The sequence below is a fragment of the Pleurodeles waltl genome, chromosome 8 (genome assembly GCF_031143425.1).
Source record: "Pleurodeles waltl isolate 20211129_DDA chromosome 8, aPleWal1.hap1.20221129, whole genome shotgun sequence".
Lineage (NCBI taxonomy): Eukaryota > Metazoa > Chordata > Amphibia > Caudata > Salamandridae > Pleurodeles > Pleurodeles waltl.
Window position 1 is genome coordinate 315,112,451 of NC_090447.1, and position 19,360 is coordinate 315,131,810.

The following is a 19,360-nucleotide window of genomic DNA, read 5'->3' on the forward strand; positions in this document are numbered from 1 at the left end:
TTCTTGTTTTTTGATTTGTTAAGTAATAGGTAACTTTTCCAACATAAGGCCACACTAGAATTTGTCAGTACTCCTTACTAAGAGTACATTAGTGGGCAGTCTTTGGACAGAAAAGGACCTAAAAAAAACAATTTGGTCTTATTTTTCAAAGGCTGGATTAAGATGCTTCAGTCCTGAGAATCATACAAAAGTGCTCTAAAATTCTCAAAGCAGAACTGAGAACTGAAAAGCACTTTTTTAAATGAATTTTCCCTCCTCTGTGTGTAACTAAAATGTTTACCATTTTAAAAAACATGAAGTGATTTTACTTCCAGTAACACTTTTTGGAGATTTTAGAACTGGAAAGCAAATTGTTCTCCAATTAGTCGAAATGTAACACAGGCTTAAGAATAGTGCATCGAAGGAAAGGCAAATGGTAAACAAAACGGGTGGTACTTTTGACAATTCATCAACTACTTATACTAAAACTTTTATTTGAAACAATATGACTGCATTTGAAGCATTTTATTCAGTTTGTAGGCCATAAAAATGATTAATGTCCCATTGCATGAAGTGCCTGTTTTGCATGAGAAGTACAGTGACCCTTTGTGTGTTGTGCAATACGATTTGTGAATGGTGTTCATAAAAAAGTAATTTTGAGCAGTTTTTTTAATTGATTTTTTTTAAACAGTTTTGCTTTTGTAAACGTGCTCTTAATAATGTCTTGTTTCTAGAAATCTAGAAATAAAAGCAAAAGTTAAGCCTGGTTCTGCTTAGGTTTGCAATATTGTGAATATCACCCCAAAACATCAAATTTTCAGTGGTGAGGGCACTTTTAACACTTTCGGTAACAGAAAGACCACACACTTGTTGTTTTCACAACTTGAGGGTGATGAAAACAGCTAGATTCTCAATTGCAGGCTTCCATAAGTTAAATATGGGTCGACAGGGCACACTAAACCATAAACAGAGCAGAATTATTTCTGTATAAAGAACCATGTACTCTGCTGTCCTTGCATTCTGAAAATACACTGGCAGGTAAATAGACAAAACACCAAAAAAACTTAAGGAACAGAGGATTTTATAAAACTGTGAAGTTATATATTCAATGTATTTGGGAAAGTGAGGTATGTTGGCTTGCTGTGGCATTTTTGGAATGGTCAATGGAAGGCTGTGGAATAAACACATTTGAAAGGACTGGATACATTTAAAAAACAGAAGTTCCATGCTTTAAGTTCCAGCTACAAAAAAGGGAAAAAACAAAACTCCACTAAAAATTATGTAGTGCATTTTGTAGAAAAAAATGCATTTTCAGAAATAGATCCTTAGGTTCCTGTTTAAGACGGTATAAGTATTGAACCAAACAGTTCTATACATCCCCAAACTGTCTGTTTACCTTTTAGTGTACCTATAAATAAGACTAATTTAAGGTTGGTCTACCATCAGAGCTAACATCACAACAGCTATTTAAGGTAAAGGAAAAGTAGCTACCACATACTTGACCTTTTAACAAAAGGTATTTTGGTTGATTTGGTCCAAGACTATCCAATGTACATCAGTGGAGCAGGGCGCCTATAGGTCTGTGCTACAATACCTAGACAGCCATTTATTATAAATAAGTTCCAAATAGATGATGTGTTTGTAAATGTAATATTTTGGACAGTCTTAGCACATTCGAGCCCCTGACATTCGCTAGACAAAGAAATCCTCTGAGCCAAGCTTTTCGGTTTCTCTGAAACAATTCAAGCCAGTGATGCTATTCCTTACAGAAAATAAACATAAAAGCCACAAATTGACTTATGGGGAAACAATCAGCTACTTGTTTTCTGCAGTCATTCTCCGTGTGTACTTTTTTTGCAATTTTGTAACGTTTGTGTTCATGGACACTTTGAAATGATTGAAATTGCAAAAATGTATTATACATAACAAAAGTACTTATATATTGCCATTGATTACTAACGTCAGCTGATTTAACCCCTTGCAAAATAAAAGTGTAAAACATTTGTAAGCATTTCCTAATTTTCAAACTTTCATCCTCACCCTCACCTGGCAGGTAAACAGCAGATGAACTCTCAGAGTTTAGGGGAGAGTACCATAATTTAAAGAAACAAATCGGAATTCAATGCAGATTTTATCTATATTTGGCAGTAAAAACCAACAAAAAAAAACATTATGAAAACATAGTGCTATTGTGGAATAAGATGTCACTGAAGCGAACACTTACTTATGCATGTATGCATAGGAAAAGAACCCCTATATGTCTAGATTTAATTATCTAAAGTAGATAATGCATCTCTAGGCAAGACCAAATACTGCCAGGACAGGCACTTCCGAGTTTTTTTTACTTTAAACCCTGTTTTCCACTTGACTGTAAGCAGGTAACTGCAACAAAAAAATATGCACCCCGCGACAAAAAAGTATGCAGACCCATTAACCATGACAGGCTGTGAATTAACTAGAAGAGTCATTGAGAAATGTTTTTCTCATCAGATCAGCAAATACATATGTTTATGTAATACATGGGGTATAGGCACAATTAAAAGGACAGAAACAAAAATCCTGGCATTATATAATTTAGACCATTGGAGCTATTTTTCGAAATTCATATTTCGTGAAATATCCTTTAATACAAAATTAATACGACTCAAGGACCGTGTTATCATTATAACACACACTCTATAATTTTACAGTATGGATCACTGTCTTTAACCTTGCCTTCTACTTTGCACGTGCTCCAGGTTTCTTCTTTTACTCATAACAGTAACTACAATATAAACCTCTTTATTATACTTTTAGCGTTAGCATCTTTCTTAGTACTTCACAGCAAATACTTTCATTGTGTAAAATGCCCAAAGGCCCAGTTCAGATGACCCAGATTTTCTTGGTCCTCACTGGTGTCTGGCAGTGAAACGCTAACCACCCAGAATATGGAATTTCGATTCCAATGGATCCATCTGTGAAATTCCGACACAAGATTGGGACAGACCAAGAGCATGATTGGGCAATGGCTGCTGCTGGTACTCTTGCTTTAATTTATATGTAACATGCCTCCTTCTCCTGGGTCCCCTCAACTGCCCTGAAATTTTTTAGAGGGAGGAGTCTGGATGCAGGTACAAAAACCAAAGAAAGCAACTATGAAATATACAGTGTGTGATTGTCTACCTCCGATCTATTCTCTTTTCAGATAACATTTTGGATCATTTGTGCCACTACAGCAGATAGTTTCCATATTCAGTTATGACACCCATTCTGAGGTCAGACCTTAACAGCCGAAAGTGAGCATTTTTACTTTTTTAAGCACTAACTGCTGCTTGGGAATTTAAGGTGTCTATGAATACTATAGCTATTTATTAACACTATACTTCAGCACCAGCAACGAAATCTAGATTACTTTGTATACCCCTTTGGCACGACTGCAAACATATCTTATGATAGCTGCACAGACTAACTGTCAAAAAGGAGTGGCAGTCCCTACAATTTTGCAAACTTTCCTATGTGTCTGTGGACCGTAACCGTTGATCAGAAAGGTTCAGCACAGTGAAAGGATTGACATCCATGTGCTTCAAAGTAAATGCTTTCAAGTGTGTATCGCTTCAGTTATCACAAAAAAAGGAATGAACTTAGCAAAAGTTGGTGGATTTGTTCTCTTCTCTTTCTCCACTGTTAAACATTCCCTTCGTCAATACTCTGCAGGTGAAGTCTTTGACCACTGTGGCTTTTGGTGCATTTTCGTGTATTGATGCTTCCTGGAGTTGTTCGAGCTGCAAAAGAAGCACCTTGAATGGCCTCTTCCCCAAACAAACTGATTTTAGCATCCGTTTCGATAGTTTTTGCAAGACTGGCAGCGAAGCTGTCCAAAGATGTATGGACTTCAGCGTTGACATGGACAATTGATTTTTTAGCTGATTCTGGAATAAATTAAGATACACATAATGTTAAAAACAAAGTGCAATTAACAAATAAGTTACTTAACTTTGGTAACGCCTTATCTGGAAGAGACTATATTGAACTGTAGATTCCTCACCTTTGAATTTCCTAGGCGTCAGACTGGATCCGGAAGAATATTGTGAGCAGTACCCCTGCACACGGTCAGGTGGCGTTGATCAGCTCTGCGTGCATCACTGGCAGTGATTTTAGCAGTACCTATATAAGTGCCACCCAGGTGAGCTGACATCAGTGACTTTTCACGACTTTACACGCCAGAATCCACGGAGCCAAGAAGTGCACTGACCACTGGTGTGAACAACTAGGGCACTTAAAGGGGTCAGCCCTATGTCTAGAAATCCATTAAAAGAGCGGAAAGGATGGGTGGATTGGTAAGGAACCTACAGCTAGATATAGGGGGTCATTATGACCCTGGCGGAAGGCGGAGAAGCGGCGGTAAGACCGGCAACAAGCTGGCGGTCTTTTTTTTTGTATTATGACCATGTCGGTTACCGCCATGGTCATCCTCCGCTTCTCCATTCCACCCGCCAGGGCAGAGACGACCGCTGGGCTGGAGACCTTGGTCTCCAGCCCGGCAGCCGTCACTATACCGCCGGCGGTATTTGGACCCGGCTGACCGCCATGGATTTCATGCGGTTTGAAACCGCCATAAAATCCATGGCGGTGAGCACTATCAGTGCCAGGGAATTCCTTCCCTGACACTGATAGGGGTCTCCCCCACCAGACTCCCTCCCCTACCCCCCACCACCCCCCAAAGGTGACAGGACCCCCCTCCCCACCCCCAACATAACATCACTCATACACACACGACACGCACGCAGGCACCACCAACACACATACACGCACACACACCGACATACATGCCAACATCCACACACACAGTCAGACACGCACACCCAAATTCAAACATACACATCCATACAGACATACCTACAGACATACACGCACTCATTCCCAAACACACAACACCCCCGCAAGCATACAGGCACTCACACACCCACTCTACATACACACACGCACACCCCCATGCACGCACACAACACCATCCCCCCCCTCACGGACGATCGACTTACCTGGTACGATGATCCTCCGGGAGGGGACGGGAGCCATGGGGCTGCTCCGCCAACACCACACCGTCAACAGAACACCGCCACCGCGAATCACAGGGCGTGATTCGCTGGGCGGTGTTCTGTTGGCGTGGCGGTGGAGCAACCTCCACTTCCCCGCCGCCCGCCAGTATGGCTGTTGGCGGCTCTCCGTCCGTAAAAGGACGGAGAGCTGCCAATGGTCATAATAGGCAGAGTGGCAAACCGCCACCACTGGCGGTCTTCCGCACGGCAGTCCCTCTGCAGTCTTGGAAAAAGACCACCCAGGTCAAAATGACCTCCATAGTCTCTACCAGATAAGGCATTACCAATCTGATAGCTGCAGATTCTTTACCTTTGAATAGATACCCAAGCAATATCTCCTCAGACGTGGGTGTAAGGGCCAATTTTAAAAAATGAAGTCCTGCAGGACTGAATGGGCAATTTGGCCATCCCAATAGCCTGACAGTCCAGACTGTAGTGTTTGGTAAACGTGTGCAGAGATGCCCACGTTGCTGCCTGGCAGATGTCCAGGACCGGACCCCTGCATGCTAGCACAGTAGTAGCAGTGGAAGGAGCTTGCAAGCCGTCAGGAGGTTGCTTCTTAGTTATTATGTAGCAGATTTTAATGCAGAGCACAACCCATCTAGATATGGTCTGCTTCTGCACCGCACAACCTTTCTGCACACCAACATACCCCAGGAAGAGTTGGTCGTCTGCCCGGAACTCTCATGTGCAGTCAAGGTAGAACAACAACACTTTTTTGGATCCAGATGGTGGAGTCGCTTCTCTTCTTTTGAGGGATGTGAAGGAGCGAAAAAGGTAGGCAGTGTGATTGATTGGCCTACATGAAATGGGGTGACGACTTTCAGCAGAAAAGAGGCCCTTCTGCGAAGTACCAGGGTAGACGGAGAGGTAAGTGGCTTAGATGATAAGGCTTGCAGCTCACTCACTTTGCAGGTAGATGTAACCGCCATAAGGAAGGCTGTTTTCAGTGTCAAAAGCCTGAGTGGACAATTATGGAGGGGCTCGAAGGGACCACACATTAAGAATGTTAAGACCAGATTGAGATCCCATTGAGGCATTAAATGGTGTAGGAGGGAAAAGATAAACAAAACCCTTAAAAAACCTATGTATAATAGGGAACCTGAATAAGGAAGGTTGGTCAGGCAGCCGCAGAGAGATAACTCTTCAGTGCTCACAGAGAAGAGCCCTGCTGAGCAAGAGAAAGAATAAAGAGCAAGACTTCAGAAAGAGAGGGGGCAGAAAGAGGATCAATATGTTTCTCTGCACACAACGCCACAAATGTCTTTCAACAGCAGCCATATACCATCTTGGTGGAGGAATGCCTGGCTGCCAAAATAACTTGACAGACTTCGGGAGGAAGGTCAAAAGCTGTCAACTGCCGCCACTCAATCTCCACGTAAGAAGGCGGAGAGTGGAGAGGTTCAAGTGAAGAACCTTCCCCTGCTGCTGCAACAGAATATCCACCCGAAGGAGCAGCCTGATTAGAAGATCGACAGCCATGCTCAGTAGCTCTGGTTTCTAGCCTCTCCGTGCCTAGTACAGAGCCACAAAAATGACTGTGCCCAGTCATTCGTGATCTCAGAGCTCTGGGCAGGAGTGGTTTGGACGAAAAGGCATACAGGACGCCTAAGCATCACTCGAGACAAAAAGCGTCTCTGATTGAGAGCTATCTTGCAAACTCCACCACGCAAAACTGCTGACATTTTAGGTTCTCAGCAGAGGCAAACAAATCTAACCAAGGCTCTTCCCACTGCTGAAAGGGACCCTGCGCCACCTCTGGAGACGCCATTTGTGTTACGCTAGGCATCAGCAGCTAAGTTCATCTGCACTGGTGTTCAGAAAACCCGTGAGGTGTTGAGCTACCAGGGAAATGCTCTGTTTTTCCAGCCAAGTCCAGGGACAAAGGGCCTCTTGACAGAGGGTCCACCGCCCCATCCTGCCCAGAGTGTTGCAGTACCTCTCGACGGTGGAGATGTCTGTGAACATCTGCACTAGCTTTTCCTTGAGGGAGGGTAGAAAGGCTTTCAATACCAGTTTGATCACTCAGAGTTCCAGCATATTGATGTGGAGCCCTGCTTCCGCTAGAAACCAGAGTCCTCTGATCTCCACCTCTCTCAGATGGCTGCCTCAATCCAGGAGTGACGCATCTCAACACTGAGATCTGGCCGGGGAAGGGATAGGGGTCTGCCTCTGACCCAATTGCAGTTCATTAGGCACCACTACAGGGCTTTCATTGTTCCCTCCAAGATATGGACCATGTCAGAGGGATTCCACTGATGCAGCGCTTACCGTAACTTCAGGTCCCACTGCAGATCCCACATATGCCAGCAAGCATGTGTCACTAGCAAGATGCAGGAGGCCATGAGGCCAAGCATCCTCAATCAATCAATCAATCAAATAATTTCTTTAGTGCACTACTCACCCTGTAGGGTCTCAAGGCGCTGGGGGGGGGGGGTGGGTGGGTGGAGGAAGGGGCCGGTTACTGCTAGAAGAGCCATGTTTTTAGGTGCTTTCTGACGGTTAGTAGGTCTTGGGTCTTGCGTAGGTTGGTGGGGAGGGAGTTCCAGGTCTTGGCTGCGAGGTGGGAGTAGGATCTGCCGCCGGAGGTGCTGCGCTGGATGCGGGGGACTGTGGCGAGGTCGGCAGAGCAGAGCTGGCGAGTTGGTATGTGGAAGCTTACTCGTTCATTGAGGTAGGCCGGTCCAGTGTCGTGGAGGGCTTTGTGAGTGTGGACGAGGACCTTGAAAAATATCCTTTTGTTGATGGGCAACCAGTGTAGTGATCTGAGGTGGGTGGATATGTGTTTGTGGCAAGGGAGGTTGAGGATGAGTTGTGCGGCTGCGGTCTGGATCCGCTGGAGTTTACTTTGAAGTTTGGCTGTGGTCCCTCCGTAGAGATCGTTGCCGTAGTCCAGTCTGCTGCTGATGAGGGCGTTGGTGACTGTTCTTGTTTCTAAGGGTATCCATTTGAAAGTCTTGCGTAGCATGCAAAGGGTGTTGAAGCTGGAGGATGATATGGCGTTGATTTGCTGGGTCATGGAGAGGGATGAGTCCAGTATGATGCCAAGGTTGCGTGAGTGGGTGGTGGGTGTGGGGGTGGTCCGAGGGTGGGGGCCACCAGGAGTCGTTCCATGCTGTCTTGTTGGGGCCGAAGATGATGATCTCTGTTTTGTTTGAGTTCAATTTGAGGTGGCTTGTTGTCATCCATTTGGCGGTGTCGAGGAGTCCAGCATGCAGGTTAATCTTGGCGGTGGCTGGGTTCCTGATGAGGGAGATGAAGAGCTGGTTGTCATCAGTGTAAGAAATGATGGTGATGCCGTGGGCCGGAAGATTCTGGAGAGAGGATCCATGTAGATGTTGAAGAGGGTGGGGCTGAGGGAGGATCCTTGGGGGACCCCACAGATGATCTTGGTGGCTGTAGACCAGAAAGGAGGGAGGCGAACTCTGAGTTCTTTCGGAGAATAAGGAGGTCAGCCAGTCCAGCGCCTTGTGGCGAATTCCAGCGTTCAACAGGCTTCTGCGGAGGGTTTGGTGGCATACAGTGTCAAAATCTGCAGAGAGGTCTAGAAGGATGAGGGCGAAGGTCTCGCCCTTGTACACTCTGGTCCTGATGTCGTCTGAGCAGGCGATGAGGGCGGTCTCAGTACTGTGGTTCTTTCGGAATCCAGATTGTGAGGCGTTGAGTATATTGTTTTCTTCAAGGAAGCAAGATAGTTGTGCGTTGACTATCTTCTCGGCGACCTCTGTGGGGAAGAGGAGAAGAGAAATGGGTCGGTAGTTTGTGAGGCCTTCCGGGTCTGCTTTGGGTTTTTTGAGAAGAGCATTGACTTCGGCGTGCTTCCAAATATCTGGGAAGGTTGCAGTGTCGAAGGAACTGTTGATGACGGCACGGAGCTGGGGAGCGATGATTTGGCTGGCCTGGTTGAAAATGTGGTGGGGGCACGGGTCTGTTGGGGAGCCTGAGTGGATGGAGTTCATGGTTTTGCCGTCATCGTTGGTGGGGGTCCAGGTGTTCAGTCGGGTGGTGCGGCAGTGTGTTGTAGTGTTGGTTGTGTTGGTGGGTGCTGATGATGAGAAGCTGTTGTTTATGTCTGCGATTTTGCGGTGGAAGTAGTTGAAGAGGGAGTTGCAGAGGTCTTGGGAGTGTGGGGGTCGATGGTGCAGGATTTGGGTTTGGTGAGTTCTTTGATGATGGCAAAGAATTCCTTGTTGTTGTGTGTGTTGTTGTCTATGCGTTCTTTGTAGAATGATCGTTTAGTGGTCCGGATGAGTTGGTGGTGTTTGCGCATGGCTGTTTTGAGGGCGGAGAAGTTGTTCATGGAGGGCTCTTGACGCAAGTTTTTTGGCATTCTCGTTTAGAAGATTGAAGTTCTGTGGTGAACCAGGGGGTGGTCTTGGTGGTGCGGGTGTTGTTGTTTGTTTTCAAAGGAGTGAGGGAGTCTGCGCAGGTTTCTAGCCATCGTGTGAGGTTGAGGGCGGCGGTGTTGGGGGTCGTTGGTGATGGGCGGTGGAGCTTGTCAGAGGTTGGAGATCAGGTGTTCCTTGGAGATCTTGTTCCACTTGCGGTAGGGTGTGATGTGTTGTTGGTGGTGGGTTTCATGAAGGAGAAATGGACGCAGTGGTGGTCAGTCGAGTGGAGTTCGGTGGTGTGAGTGAAGGTGATGTGGTTGCTGGAGGTGAAGATGGCGTCTAGCGTGTGTCCCGCTGAGTGGGTGGGTGAGGTGACCAGTTGCTTGAGGCTGAGGTTTGTGAGGTTGTCCAGCAGGGCTGTGGTGTTGCAGTCGTAGGTGCTTTCAAGGTGAAAGCTGAGGTCACCGAGGAGTATGTAGTCTGTGGAGGAGAGGGCGTGGGAGCTGATGGTATCGGCAATGGTATCACAGAACGGGGGGCGGGGTCCTGGTGGTCTGTAGATGAGGGTTCCTCTAAGGGTGGTGTTAGCGTTATGTGTATTTGAAAGTGTAGGTGTTCTGCGTTGTTTAGGGAGTCGTTGGTGTTGGTGGAGATTTTGATGGAGTTTTTGTGTATTATGGCGATCCCTCCTCCTGGTTTGTTGGTGCGGTCTCTATGGGTGATTTTGTAACCCTCTGGGATGGCTATGGCGATGTAGGGTTCTGATGAGGAGTTCATCTATGTTTCAGTGAGGAAGGCGATGTCAGGGGAGTTTGTGGTGAGTAGGTCCCAAAATGTGATGGCGTGCTTGTGGATGGAGCGGGTGTTAAGGAGGTGCAGTTGAGGTGGTTGCGTGGTCAGATGTTGTGGTGCTTGTTGGTGTTGCTGGTGTTGGTGTGAATGCCGGAGAAATGGCATGAGTGGCATGAGAAATGTCTGTGTGTGTGTTTGGGGTTGGCCTGGGCGCAAGCAGGATGCGGGCCTGGGTTGAGAGCAAGGAGTTCTGTGGAGAAGTAGTGTTGCTTCAGGGGGAGGGGGAGGGGGGTTGGGGGTCAGAGGAGCGAGGACCAGGGGGACAGGCGCTGGGCACGGTCTCACTGAAATCCAAGACAGAGGCTGAAACATCAGTGGCATAGCCCGAGTATCCTGGACTCGGCCCTCGGAAGGATATGCCTGAAAGTGTACTGTGTCCAGAACAGCTCCACTGAAGAGGGGAGCGTATGAAAGAGTGACTCAGGCATGTTGCTCGTGAACTCCAGCAAATGCCATAATCTGGCGATGGAAGATGACATCCTGGGGAGAGCTCGCCTTCAACAGCCAGTGGTCGAGACAGGGGAAGACTGGCACCCCTGATCACCACAGCCATCACTTTGGTGAACACCCAAGGGGCGCCGGTAAGGCCAAAGGGAAGAAGATGAACTGTTAGTGCTCGTGGCCTACCGTAAACTACAGGTAACACCTGTAAGCAGGCAGGAGAGGAATGTGGAAGTATGCATCCTGCAAGTCCAACGCTACCATCCAGTCTTCTGGGTCGAGGGCAGACAAGACCTCACCCAACATGAGCATTTTGAATTTCTCCTACTTGAGGAAGAGATTGAGGGTTCAGAGATCTAAAACAGGTCAAAGGCCCTTGTCCCTTCTGGGAACCAGAAAGAAGCACAGCCTACTTCTGGCACCAGAACCCTCTCTATCGTTCCCTTGGCCAAGAGAGGTGCGAGTTCCTCACGGAGAAGGGACAGGTGATCTGCCATCAGCCAGGCAAGAGATAGTGGCATGGAGGGATGGGTAGGCTCGGAGGGAAGGGAGTAGCCCCTTCAGACAATCTGCATCACCCACCTGTCCGATGTTAAGGACTGCCAGTGGGGCAAGTGAGGGCAAATCCTGCAACCAACTGGGTGCACAGGATAGTAAACCGGCAGATTAGGAAGGCTTGGAGGCTGCAGCTGCCTTGGGTCAGGGGTGGAGTGACTACACCGCTGGCTACCTGACCCATGAGGTTTATAGATACTGTACCCTTGGCCACGCAAAGCCTGGGGAGCATGCACGGCTCGGTGTCTGGGAGGGAACTGGCACGGTTTGAAGCCCCTTCTGTAGCCACGAAAGGAGTGAAAGGCAGAATATGGATGACCGGGGGGCTGAGAGGCCAAAGGACTTGGCTGCAGCCCAAGAGTCCTTAAAGCACTCCAGCTCAGATTCTGCCTCGTCTCCGAAGAGACGGGTGCACCATCGAAGGGCATGTCCATCGGGGAAGCTTGGACATCCACCGAAAAGCCAGGCGTCCTCAACCAAGCGTTGCGCCTCAGGGCCACCATTGATGAAAACGCTCTGCCCAGTGGGTCGGTCGACTCCACATAGTACTGTGAACCTTGCTACTTCTCTTCATTTGGCAACAGCCTAAAAGAGTACGGCCCGGGCCTCCTCTGGGACCTGTGGCAGCACTTGCACAACTGTGTCCCACTAAGTGTGGGAGTATCGGCCCAAAAGGCAACCGGTGTTTACTGACTGCAATGCAAGGCTGGCAGGAGAAAACAAATGTGGAATCCTACTTGTCAGGTTACACAATGATGTCATGGAATGTTAGGCTGATGAGGGTTCTCTGAAAGGCAGTTGAGCCACACAGACTAGGGCTGAGCATCTAATTACATCTACTCCTGCTAGGGTCATTTATGTATCCATTCAACTTACAATAACCCCTCTCCTAATCTACCAGGGTCTGTGTATTTCTACATGCCAACTTGCATCACAACAATGACAACAAGATTCAAAGAATCCTTCAATGTGTAAAGCTGATCTCTTCTATGTGGACTCGGAGGGTAAGAGAAAAGAACCTACTCTTCATAACTTAAAAAAGGGTAATTATGACCCAACCAGTGCCTTTCTAACAGGCAGCCCTATGATAATTAAGTAGCCTCGCAAAAATAGAAACCTGCTTTTGGGAGTGACATTTTCATCGTGGTCTTTAATTGTTAGGAGGTTAGACTATGGTCACCCTAATACCATGGAAGGCTACGTTATTGCTAAGATGTTGAACTGGAAACTATTCCTGCATGAGAGCTCCAGTGAGAAAGGTACCCAAGATCTCAGGGTTGTTTGAGATTACATCAGTGCTACCTTCATATTCGGTGGGAAGTGGTTTCAATAAGAGCTTTTTCCTTAGAGGAATTCTGCCCAAGGTAACACTGCTGTGTGCCACTTCACAGTGGTGATTGTTCTATGAGAGTTTTTTTTTTAAACCAGAAGATATGCTTCAGTTGTATGATCAAGCCCATAAGAAGCTCACAACAGAGGTGAATACCATTTCAGAACACTATGGTGTGTTACAGCTCTGCTACACTTCTGTCAGTAAAATATCTCATGGAGATTGCACTCAGAGAGCACCTTGAGGTATCTCTGTAGTGGGCAGTCAGCAATATGTCATGTCATATACTAAAGTTAGAGTTGACTCTGCAAGACTGCATTTTCAAAGTGTGCGCTCACTCTATCATCAGTGTGCGATCTCTCTTCTTTCCTCACCAAGTGCTGGCTGTCCGATTGCGTCTCCTGTGAGATGCAAAAAGGATGTGCTCAACCTCATTACGTCTTATTTGCGCATGAATCTACAAGTCTTATTTATGGTCTTGGAGACATTGCATATTGAGACTACGGTAACTCATGAAGCTAGTTTGGCACAAAAGAAATGTAAAAGAAAACGTTTCTGCTATTTTCTTTCTTTTCACTTTCACTCAGTGGAACCTGCATCATCCAGCGATAAGGTGTTGGAAATCGATTATCTTTTCCCACTGATGGTGTTTGACTTCTACCAAACTGCTATAGTACTTAAAGGATTCCAAGTTACATTTATCGGAAGGAGTTGAGCATCACTGACCTCTCACTGTGCTCCTAATGAATTATTTTTCTGGGGCTTGTCTAATGGCAAGTCAATCCAATTGTATCAAAGCATCACCATTGTTAAGAAGAAGCTTCCTGCACACGTTTTGTATTTCTGTTTTATTAATGATTTGAATATGTAAAGTGATTCAAAAATGTGTGTGTTTCTATACATAGTTTAAGATAATATTTTGATGTTAGTTGTCATTTAATCATTTTCAAAATCTAAAGGCACATATTTTTGTGAATGAGTGCAATTTAATGTTGGAGTGGTTTTGCATCTCATGTTACAGCATCCACATTTTTGCATTTGACATGTTCAAAAAACAAATTGGAATAAGGAAGAAGTCACAGACACACACACTAACATTTGATTTGCAGTTACTTATTACGGTATTTCATAATGTTATGTGGTTCTTTTATGTTGATAGTTTATTCCACAATGCAGCTGGTGTAGGATTTTGGGATGAATTAGTGAATGTTTTTATTGTACTACACGAGTGTGCATAAGGCACTTACATTTCACTTTACTTCTATTCAGTTTTGATTGGAGTCTCTTCCCTGTTGCACATGGAAATTTAGTACCCCGTTCTATTGGTATGTTGCAAGTACTGTGGTGTGACCTATTTGCTGTTTGTTCTCAGTGTATGAGAATATTGTGGATGTGTAGCTGTTAGGAACCCTGTTTCATGTGATTCTCTCTCAGTGGTCAAGAGGTGCTTGGGTTGTGCTGAATCCTGTTTCACATGATTCTCCCTGAGTGGCAGGGTGGTGCTTTGGTTGTGTTGAATCCGGTTTCACGTGATTCCCCTTTGTGGTAGGGAAGTGATTTGATTGTGCTGAACCCTGTTCCGTGTGATTATCCCTCAGTGGTACTGAACCCCATTGCTAAAACCCAAGACTCCCTTACAGGGGATGACTGTGGTGGGGGAATCATTTCCCATTGCTAAAATACAAGATGCCCTTACAGGGGATGTGTGTGTGTTGACTGAAGATAACTTTTGCAAAGTGTGTGCGTGTGTGTTGACTGAAGATAACCTTTGCAAAGTGTGTGCGTGTGTGTTGACTGAAGATAACTTTTACAAAGTGTGTGTGTGTGTGTGTTGACCGAAGATAACTTTTGCAAAGTGTGCGTGTGTGTGTGTGTGTAAGATACTGTTGCTAAAACACTGGATGCCCTCACTGGATGAGTGTGTCGGGTGAAAGATTCTTATTGTTAAAACACAAGATTTTCATCCAGGAGATGTGTCTGGTTTGAAATATACCACATACCTGTTTCTAAGTTTTTGTTGTTTCCTGGTTGCTTTGTGTCTACCACTGAGTTATGCTCATCTGACCAACTGGTGTAGTTTGGTTGTGGTTATATTAGTGGAATGTTCTGTGGTGTCTTTTTCACATGGACCATTTGATGATGATGTGAAAATGCTGCAGTCTGGTGTTTTTGTAGTCTGTTTTATCAATGTTTTATCAATGTGTTTAAGGTGAGAGGCATTTGTGTTTTAAGAGGAGGGAGGATTTGTGGTATCCAGCTTGTTAGGTTACACAATGTCATGGAATGTTAATGTTATGAGGATTCTCTGAAGGGCAGTTGAGCCAGACACACCAGGGCTGAGCATCTAACTACATTGCTAGGGTCATGTATTTATCCATTCAACTTACAATAAACCCTCTCTCAATCTACTGGCGTCTGTGTATTTATACATGGCAACTTGTGTCACAACAACAACTTCTCTCCCAAAGAGTCCAGCCTTTTGGATTCCCTATCCGAGTAAGGGTGTGGGTGTGGTAGGGAATGCACCTTGGGATGTTGGGGCTTCAACCACCCACCTCTCCAGGGTAAGGGGTTAGGTGAGGAAGTACGGGTCTCCTGGGGTAGGGCAGTGGGCTAACTTCCTATTCACAGGAGCTGCCGTGCTGGGTTTGGACCAAGGCCCCAACAGGATGTCAGTAAGGGTGTCACTGAACGGAAGTAGGGGTTCTGAAATGGAAACTCCTGGTTCCAACACCTCTATCAAGATGATAGTCTTGACTGCCACCAAGGCAACTGAAGGATAAGGACATCATCCGCCCTTCGCACTACCACTGCATATGATGCTCCCTTCTCTGTAGCTGCACTAGAGGGAGAAAGCAGCCCCGTATCTGGAGACTGACCTCAACCAGGTCCTCACACCAGTCCATGGTTGGGTCTGCTCTGCAGGGTCCAGCAACTCCCTCCCATTCCTCCCGAACCCTAGCCCAAGAGAATGTAGGGCTCAGGCACCACTCTAGGAAGCAAGGTTCCTGCTGACGTCAGATGCGGCGCCTTGTGACGCCCCTCTGGCCCCATGTCGATTTGGAGATTACAATGGGAATGCCGCCAACACTGGGACCGGCGCCATGGAAGGTCGAGGTGGTATGATTGGTGCCAGTCAAGATCCAAGAATGGATCCTAGAGGCCTACTGGAGCAGAGGCCAAAGCCGCTGGCACGGAACCAGATGGGGCCCCCTCTAACCTCGAGGCACATGGGAGGAGGTCACACCACCCAAACATGAGGAGCATGGCCTCATAAAACTCTTTCAGTTTGGCAGGGGTGCTGCCAGAAAGTTAAGGTGGCGCAAAGTTGGCATAGGCTTTGAGGAACCAGGCCTTGAATGTCAACACTCCCTTGTGGGCGGATGGGTGGGCGAAGTTGATACCTCTTCGACTTCTTGCTCTTCTTCTTGTGCCTTGACTTACCAGATCGTCCCAAGGACCTGGAGTGGGACGATGACAACTTCGGGCTCCGTGGCCAGTCCCGAGGCCTTCCTCTCAACTGGGATCTCGATTTGCACAAAGTTGCATGCTGGCTCATCATTCGCTTTATGGACTGCTCCCTCAAAGCCTTTGGGTGCATGGGCGTGGCGATCGGAGCACAACTGAGTTGTTGTAAAGCTCTAGACACCACAGGCAGAGAAGGTTCAGGTCTGTCACAGACCTCGGCCAATGATCGGATATGCAGGGCTTGTATCCTGTCTTCCTAGATGACACGATCTACATACCAGGAGCAAATCCTCAAAAATTCGACAAAACATTGAAAACAGCCGCAAAAAAAATGGAGAAAGAAAAGAATGGACTTCGGTGTGCCTGGGTCGTGCCTATATGTGTACCATGACGTTAATTCCAGAGTGGACGACGCACGTGGAACCGATCAATGCTACATGATGGTCCGTAGGGGTACTGCTTATGAGACCCTTCTGGATCCAGTCTGATGCCTGGGTAATTCAAAGGTAAGGAATCAGCAGCTATAAGTCTCTATCAGGTTGACTGTAATACGTAAACATGGAGAGAAAGTAGGGGCCACCAACAAATTGGTTTGTTTTTGAAACACCAAATGTTTTGCAAAAACACATTTAAGCTTCACACAATGCATCTTGTACTGAATGAAGATGGCCATTGGCCTAGACAAGGGAGCGTTGGTATTTATAAACATGGCTAAACCATCACGATTTTAGCAGCGAACCCATGGCAATTATGACCACTGTACAAGTAGCTTGAAAGCACTGCTTTGCTCAGTTTAATCATCATGTCATTTTCCAGATTCATTAGCTTGTAGGTTCTTTAAGACTATGGGGGTTATTACAACTTTGGAGGAGGTGTTAATCAGTCTCAAAAGTGACGGTAAAGTGATGGATATACCACCAGCCGTATTACGAGTTCCATAGGATATAATGGACTCGTAATACGGCTGGTGGTATATCCGTCACGTTACCGTCACTTTTGGGACGGATTAACACCTCCTCCAAAGTTGTAATAACCCCCTATGTATTTTGTATATATTTGTACTATTTTGTTAAGGCATTTTTTTCTGAAAGGCAAAATACAATCTGACCTGACCTGAAGGGCTCTCATATGGCTCTATGCCACTGAAGTTGCAGGAACAGGGTAAAGTCTAGATAGACATGTAATAAATCTGAAATAGGATAGTTACGATTTTCCCTCACAATCAGAGTGCAAGATCTTTGAGGTACTTTCAAGTACAGATAGATATCACATTGATACAGCACGGTCTTTCAAAAGCTACAAAGTTATTGTGTTTGTGGTAGAAAGTTGAGCAAACAGCCGATTTGTATGAGTAAGGGGTATCAGCAATGAAAAAAAATTATAAAGTTAGTAAATAAAAGAATGACAGGATAAAGATATAATGGGACTAAAAGTCTTGGGGTCAGTGGAATTGTGATTCTGTGGCACCAACTTTTCCGAACATTCATGAATCCATCATCTGCTGATTAATTGTAGACTTTAACAAAAAGCATTTCTAGCGCAAATAAATTAAATGTTACTAAGAATGCTTGCACGTGTCTTGCAGCACAGTGGCAGGCCCTTTGCAAAGGTTAATTTGTAACCTTTCCTTTGCGGATTGCTGTATTTAGGTGTTAAAGTGATACTAATGAAGTAAAACCTTGCCCAAACAGAGTTAAAATGTGTAAAAACAATCAAATAATGAAGTAACACGGCCACAAACTGTGCAGGAATTAAACTGCATAATTTGGCTTTCTTTTCGGAATAATTTAATCAACCCTGGTGCATGATTTGGTCCTTTCTTGCTACATAATTCCACTGGCCTTACTCTTAGTCCTTTGGAGCTGAAGGCCTTTTCCGATTATGATCTTGTGGTTCCCTGCCACCTACTGGAAAGACCATAAACTACTTCTGTACCTGTTAGATCAGCTTGTTTTTCTTTGCAGTTTAGGCAAATCGCAGCAAAGAACCTTCTGGCAAAATTGTACATTACTCTGTGAAGAATCCTAAAAGATAGTATTTAGAAAAACGCAGAGAGGTAAACCATATAGGCGATGGCATTTATCTAAAACTTTTCTGCCTTGAAAAAGTAACAGATGTGCCTTTACCCTCGAGGTCAAGGCCTAAACATTGGATGGAGGTTGGGCTTCATGCATAGTGTAGCAATGATATCCATTTGGCATTTGTAGTCTAATCAGAAGTAGAGGAGGAAAAGCATAGACAACTACCCCTGACCAGTCCATCCATTGTGCACTGCCCATTGACAGTTGGTGGGGGTACCTGGAGGCGAAGTTTGGGAACTTGGAGTTTTCTGCTGTTGCCAACAGATCAATTGTGGACATCCACCATTGCCTGAAGAACTTTTAAAGTACTTGGAGATTAATTTCCCACTTGTGTACTTGTTGATATGTGCCTTTAACAAGTCTACAAATTCAGTGGCCACTCCAGGAGATGCTCTACCTTAAGCAATTCTTTTGGAGACGACTGGCTCAGTGCCCTATTGATTATGCCAATGCTGACAGCTGAGGTGAGTGACGCTCGTTTCTGAACGTCATACATTACAGTCACGTTTGTTTGCACCAGGACTGTTTCCCTGCGAATCACCAAGTAAAATACTTTGAGTTCCAACTGAATTGCTGTTAGCTCTACGAAATTGCTGTGAATGTTTTGCTGCTGTTGTGTCCAGGTGCTTGAACTGTCAGTTTGCCTAGATTTGCATCCTGACCTGAGATTGCGGCATCTGTAGCTGAGGAAAGACAAACAATATGCCCAGTAACTATTTCTTGTGGTTCCACCATTTGAGATTGTGCTGAACTCTACCAGCATTAGATTGATCTGTAGCTTGTGACCATTTTCTTGCCAGACGCTACTGTGTTGGACGAAAGTGGAGTTGAGCATGCAGCACTACCACAATGCAAAAGGGCATCCTCCCCAAAAAATTCACGATTATTCTCACTGTTACAGGAAATGGCACCCGACAAAGTTGGAACAGCCTCTGGAATACCTTCTCTCTACTGGCTGAGATGGACTTTGCCTGTGACTGTTTAATACCACACCTAAAAACGACTGTATCCTCTGTGGGGAGAAATGAAACTGCCATAGATTGTGAAACCTAACCTATGTAAAAGTGGCACAGCTGTCTAAATGTGTGCTAGGCACTGGTGAGCTTTATCTGCTAATCATCCAGATACTTAAGACACGAATGGTGCTGCTGCCCAGGCATGCTGCAATCACTGCTAAATACGTTTTTAAAACCCTTGCAAGACGTCTGTAGTTCAACAAGGCCCTCAAACTATCAGGATAATAAAGGA

The 19,360-nt window shown here is 45.7% G+C and overlaps 1 protein-coding gene across 1 annotated transcript in view; it reads right to left on the reverse strand.

Moving 5' to 3' along the window:
• Positions 1-664: 664 nt before the first annotated feature.
• Positions 665-19,360, reverse strand: part of GPR161 (G protein-coupled receptor 161) — a 60,308-nt gene continuing 41,612 nt past the window's right edge. The window contains exon 6 of the mRNA XM_069204160.1: positions 665-3,887. Coding sequence (XP_069060261.1) covers positions 3,643-3,887 — 245 coding nt within the window. The 3' untranslated portion in view covers positions 665-3,642. The remainder of the gene's footprint in view (positions 3,888-19,360) is intronic.